This window comes from Gavialis gangeticus, unplaced genomic scaffold, assembly GCF_001723915.1.
Source record: "Gavialis gangeticus isolate Ggan-Ray unplaced genomic scaffold, GavGan_comp1, whole genome shotgun sequence".
Taxonomy (NCBI): domain Eukaryota; kingdom Metazoa; phylum Chordata; order Crocodylia; family Gavialidae; genus Gavialis; species Gavialis gangeticus.
In genome coordinates, this window is record NW_017729034.1 from 16915671 (window position 1) to 16921927 (window position 6257).

Here is a 6257-nt window from a genome sequence, read left to right on the forward strand (position 1 = left end):
CTGGTGGTAGTTACTCCCTCACTATGGTGCTTGGGCAGTCTGCTGACATGTCAGAGTTATAACGGAATGGAAGTATGCTCAAGGCTGATGAAATCTTTAGAGAATGTACTTGGTGAACTACAGCTCCCTATGCAACATGTGCGAATGGTGATAATTGGGGATTTGTCAAATGCTGGCAGCATTTAATGGGAACAGCAAAGGGCCAATCCATCATCCTTCTCCATTTTCATGCCCTCCTGTACCAGTTTGGGAACAATCCTGGTTCTCTGGGTCTCTTTACCTCAGCTCTGTACTATTATTGGTACAGAGCACCCCCCACAAGTGCTGCCCATGATGGGCATTGCTGGGGGAAGGCATCCTGACCAACCAATGCATCTTCCCAGTTACAGGACATATCTGTAAACATCTAGTGCAAACTACATAAACTGTGGGCTGGTTTACATATTGTTAGTACTTATACAGGTTCCACAGCTGTAGCACCTAAGCACCTCCTAAGCTTTCATTCATTGTCCTCACAGCACCTTTACGAGGCAGGACAGTGCTCCCTCTGATGGACCGGAGCAGAGAAAGAAATGCAGAGACTCACCCAGGGTCACACAGGAAGGGTGCAATGCAGTAGGGGATGGAACCTGGGGCCCCCTTAAGTGCTACATCCTCCTCCCAGATAAACTGAGATGGCAGTGCAGAAGCACCCAACACAGCCTAGGCAGGTACTGCAAATGGGATCCTGAGAAAAGCCTAGACAGACCTTTCAGAATGGAAAACTTGTTGAAAAGGGCTTGGAGCTGCTGATAGTCCCTCCCTGTCTGATTTCTATTGTGTCCAAGGAAACAGGAGTTTGTCTGCATTCTTTGTAAGTCAACAGGTTTGCATTACAGAAATCCCTGGCTTCAATCTCAATTTTTTATCCTAGCTGAAAACACCTGCAGAACCCCAGATTTGGCTAATGAACTGGGCCAAAGGCTGCTCTACCCTTTGCTGAGGGCTTCCACCTAAGATGTAGTTCAGAGGTGGTGTAAAGCTATCACTCCCTGGTTTTAGCCATGGTCCAGCACTGAGATGACCCCATTCTCTCCTCCCTGACTCCTTCCCCCCAAACCCATTACCCACATACCTGCATAGCGCAGCGGAGCATCCTTGTCCAGGGCAAAGAGTGGTGGGTTGAGCAAGACGGTGTTATCATTCTCCATGACAATGCCCTGGTACTCAGCTTCAATCCAGGGTTTGTGCTTGTTTGCTGTGAGGTATTTGGAGTACAGGGATGGGGTAGAGAAAATTAGTAATCCCAAAGACATATTTGTCAGAGAAAGAGCATGATACCACACCAGATCCTGGCTGGAAACACCCACCCCTATCCTGGTGGACTATGAAGCATGCTGAAAATTGTCCTTGTCTCTGTGGTTCTTAAAAGTCATCACCCCAAATTATGCATTCTCTTCTGGGCTCTTCCTTGCCAGCAAGATAGTGGCAGGCAAGAAGAAGCTCAGAGAAAAGCATGAGAAACATTCAAGCTGCAAAAGGGGTCAAATTCCAAGGAGACATTCAATAATTCTGGCTCAATAAAGTCATAATTTAAGGCTCCACTGGATGTTTCCTCTGAGAAACTTTACCACACCTGCTAGTTCTCTTCCAAAGGACTAGAGCCCAGATAAATATATCTATCATGCCACTCTCTCCATGCACATGGCCCAATCTCTAAGTACCTTGCTCTTCCATCCCTGACTCCAGGGCAGGTCCCACATACCCTTGGTCCCTGCTCACTGCCCAAAATGCTAATCCCATTGATTGGAGCCCAGCCAGGCTCAGCATCAAGGCAGCAGTCAGCAGGAGGCTATGAAAAATGTCACAGGCCCAGAAATAGCAAATTAATCTTTATCACACAGGCTCTAGGGCAGGGAAAGAGAGAAAGTAGGTGGGAGGGAGATGGAGAGAGAAGGAAAATCGTTACAAATTGACACCCCCTCCCCCGGTCCAATCTCTACTAAATGGGTTTCAAGGATTAAATTGCAATGGCCTAGTTGCAGCCTCCATCCCCCATCTAACAACCCTCTCCATGGAGACAAAGATTCATTACAACCAGGCAATGCTCTGACTACATGGCCTGGGCATAGTGGGGCTGGGGAATGGGAGTGCACAGCCTTTCAGATCAAGGGCATGACTTCCAATATGAGGATTCTTTTCCTGCAGCAGAGCACCCCCTAGCACAACACTGGGGCATCGAGATCCGGAGGCAACATGTCCCTGGCAAAGCCAGCTACACGCACTTAAACAAATTAGGATTGAGGTGCATCACCGAAGCTGGCAGCAGAAAGCCTACAACTGGGACAGCAGGCCAGGGTGCAGGTTAGGACCGAGATGCATCAGAAGGGCTGTGTGCAGAGAGACACAGCCTGGCACAGCAAAGCAGGCTGTGGGTTGAGAGTTATATCTCGCCATATTGATTAGGATTAACATTGCATTGTGTAGAAAATCCAGAGTAACATCCATTGTCCTTTTATTCTCATCAGTATGCAGAAGGAACCCCTTCCTATGTACGAAGACCCACGCTCCCCCCTCACAGTAGAGCCCCCCCCTTCATTGCACCTTGTGCCGGATTCTGGTTTATATTGAGGTGAAAATCGATGGTTATAAATGCCAGGTACGTCCTGTTGCTGGGGCAACAAGCTGGTGTCAGAGGGATAAATCCTTTGCTGCATCCATCTGTCATTTAGAAGGCACTGGGATGATCTGGGGGGAGGGGGAGGTTTGCAGGATCAGGGAAGGTCTCTGGGCTATCTCCAGAAGGCACAGGTGGAGATAAAAGCTGGGAGATATAAGCTGCTTGTCAAAGGTGGGTGCATGATTCAGACAGTGCTGTCCACAGGGGAAACAGAAAACACCTGACACAAGGTAGCTCTGACCCAGGATTGGCCTCTTAGGTGCTACCACAGTAGAGTGATATAGTATAGTTCCCCTCTCCAGAACCAACCCTTCCACAGCTGTGAACCCACGGTCAACTCCCAGAGCCAGATCTACCTCCCCCAAACATGATGGCAGGCCCCAAAATGCTCTATCCAAGACATCCCTTCCTCCACCACGGCCCCTGTAAGTCTGTAGAGCTCTCCACCCTCCAAGATCATTCGGTCTCTCCACGTCCCTCAGAATAATTCTCCTGCATCTGTGCCTACAGCCATAGATCTAGTAACCTACATCTCACTCCCTCACTTACGCGTGTTCGAACAACAATCTCCGTGCTCAGAATATATGAGCCATCGGGCTGGTGGCCCCATATTCAGCGCAGAAAAGACTTTTGCCTCTCTATCTAGCTCCCAGAGATTAAACATTTCTCCATCGGGCTGGTGACAAACAGATGCTAGCTGGACAGGCAAATCTGGTGTGATGGGGAGGGCCAGCCCTAGGTCTGGGGATTAGAGAGAAGTGAAGAGAAGCCACACATACATCATTTTACCTCTGATGCTGGCATAGGAAGAAAGCTACAGGGGAAGGGAAGCAGGTGGCAACACACGGAGGGAATCGGGGAGGGAGAGGGAGAGAGAGAACAGGCGAGGGTGCCTGCGTGAGAAAGACCTAGAACAGAGCGGTGCGGACAGGAGACAGTGGTCGGGAGGCAGGAGAAAAGCAAGGGGCACAGAGAGCCCCTCCGACACAAGCCTGGGACCGGAGAGATGGGGGAAGTTGCAAGGGGCGGCGGGAGCCCGGCGGAGGGGGGAGAGCAGCGGCGCGTCGTTCTGGACACGAGTGGGAAGCCTGGGCAGGAGGGAGGCGGGCATCCCGGGTACCCCAGCCCACGCCTCTGCTCTGCCCCCGCTCACCTTTGTTGCAGGAGCCGCCGGGCAGCAGGGCACAGAGGCAGAGCAGGGCGAGCAGCAGGGCGGCGAGGGGCTGCGGCCAGCCCATGCTGGCTCCCGGTCCCAGGCGGCTGCGGGGACGGACAGCGCCTGGCAGGCGCTCGGCTCCCGGCAGCCCAGCCCAGCCCGGCCCGGCCCGGCCCAGCCCTCCTCTACTGCAGCATGATGTCAGCAGAGCCCGGTGCTGATTGATGGGCGCCAGCAGCCAATGCGCGGGGCGCGGGAGCCAGGTGCTGCAGGGGCGGAGGGGACCAATAGGGCGAGGCGAGCGGCTGCTCCTCCTCGCTGCAATGTGGGCAGAGGCTGGAGGGGCCGCGGGCTGCGGAGGGGCCGGGGCCGGGGCCGGGGCCGGGGCCGGGCTGCTCTCCCCTCGCCTCCCCTCCCCTCGGGGGCCTTTCTCCCGGCGAGCCTCCCAGCCTGCCAGGGCAGGGCGTCTGCTCCATGTGGCACTCAGCGCCCTGCTGGCCTCTGCCTGGGCGGGGTGGCTCTGCCCCTTCGCTCTTCAGAGAGAGCACCCGCTTGGTGCCCACGAGCCTGCTTCTTCCTCACGTGGTGCCACCCGCGAGCAGGGAGAGGTGGCTAGCTGGGCTAGTCTGCAGGCAGGCCAGAGGTGCACCTTGTAAACCGCCCAAGATCTTTTTTTAATTTTCACATACCGGATTGAATGAGCCAGATCTGGTCCAAAACCTTTGAATCATTCAAAAGCCTTATGTGGCCCTGCTACGGGCAAGTGTCCTCCACCCCAGCCTGGGGCTTCGAATGCTTCCAAATCTTTTGGCAGGTATCCTGCACGCAGGTCCAAGCCTGCAGGCTTGGGGTTCAGATGCCCCCATATTTCACCTGCCCTAAGCCATAAGGCCGCAGGAGCAAGCTAGGGAGGAGTCTCCTATTTCCATAAAGTGGGCATATAGCAGACCAGCCAAGATAGATACCTATTATAGAGCACAAGCTTTCAGACACATGAGTTCACCTCAGCAGGCAGTCATAGTTTCATAGATGTTAGGGGCTAGAAGGGATCTTGCAGATCATCTGTCTCCCTCTGACAGCTGTGCACAGAGAGGCCACTGCTATGAGGAAGACCACAGCTCCTGGATATCTTGCTGGGTTGGTCAGCAACAAGGCATTTCTGAGGCACAACTCATAGTGCCCAGTATCTCTTCAGGTTAAACATCACAACCACTGGTGTTTTTCTGGGATTGTGCCTGGACTGAGGAATCTTCTTACTGAGTTTCTCCTGTGTTGGGACAGGACTGGCCTCTCCCCATGAGGAAGCACAGAGGCCTACAAGGATCTCTCCTGGTTGGGCACAAACATGGTACAGCCAGGAGGAAGCTCATAGCTGCCCTGATCTCTTCTGGTAGAGCAAAGACAGTCGTAGCTGTGACAGCCATGGTGTCTCCCAGTTGGGCAAGGAGAACTTGCTGCTGTGAGGAAGAGCAGAGCTGCTGTTCTTTTTCCTTTGTGGGTAGTGATGGGTCACTGCTGTGAAGAGCCTCATGGGTACTCAGTGCTCTCCTGGGTCCTGCATGGATGGAGAGAAATTCTGTGAAGACGCTTGTACCTGCTAATTTCTCTCAAGCTTGAGCACAGAGTGGGAACCACTGTGAGGAAGCTCATCCCAGCCACGCTGCCTCTTGGGTTGTGCTAGGTCAGGACAAGCCACTCCTTTCAGAAAACTGATAACTCTGAGGAAACTCACAGCTACTGAGTGTGCACTGAGTTGGCCAGCAACAAGATGCTGGTGTGAGGAAGCTCACAGAGATCTCTCCTGACTTGGGCAAGAACAGAGTACTGCTTTGTGAGAGGTTTGCTGCTGAGGTATCTCCCAGAATGGGCAGTGCCAGTGCACTGGAAAGGGATAGCTGCCAGAGTGACTCAGGAGATAAGCAGGAATAAGGCAAGGCTCTGAGGAAGTTCACAGCTATGGTGGGTTCTCCTAGGCTGGGCACTGAAGTGAGGAAGGTCACTGTGGCAGATTTCTTTCAGCCTCAAGCTGAGACCTGAGAACCTCTCTGAGGAATGTCAAAGCTGTCACACTCTTATAGCCTGGGCTAGGACATGCCAGTGTGATGTCTTTATGGTTGGGCATGGATAGGCCAGTGCATGAACCTCTCATTCATGGATGCTGGATTATCTCTTGATTTGGGAAATAAAGGTACAGAGCTCTTCATGGTGTGGGCCATGAATGGCACATACCCCCAATGACTGGGGGGGCACGGCGACGGTGGGAGCAGTGGGAGCATGGCAGTGGTGAGCAGGGAGCTCGCACTGATGCTGCCAGCGGCAGGGGTGGGGTGGGGTGGGGATGGGAAGCGCCGACCAAGGGTTGGTGACCACCTACAGCCGCCACCGGCAGTGTTGGCGGCACCAGCGGGGATCGCGAACTGCCCGCAGACACTGCCGTGTCAG

The 6257-nt window shown here is 53.6% G+C and overlaps 1 protein-coding gene across 1 annotated transcript in view; it reads right to left on the reverse strand.

Moving 5' to 3' along the window:
• CLSTN3 (calsyntenin 3) overlaps positions 1-3995 on the reverse strand; it is a 22186-nt gene extending 18191 nt beyond the window's left edge. The window contains exons 1-2 of the mRNA XM_019527078.1: positions 3813-3995; positions 1115-1237 (exon numbers count right to left, since the gene is read on the reverse strand). Coding sequence (XP_019382623.1) covers positions 1115-1237; positions 3813-3897 — 208 coding nt within the window. The 5' untranslated portion in view covers positions 3898-3995. The remainder of the gene's footprint in view (positions 1-1114; positions 1238-3812) is intronic.
• Between the last annotated feature and the right edge of the window lie 2262 nt (positions 3996-6257).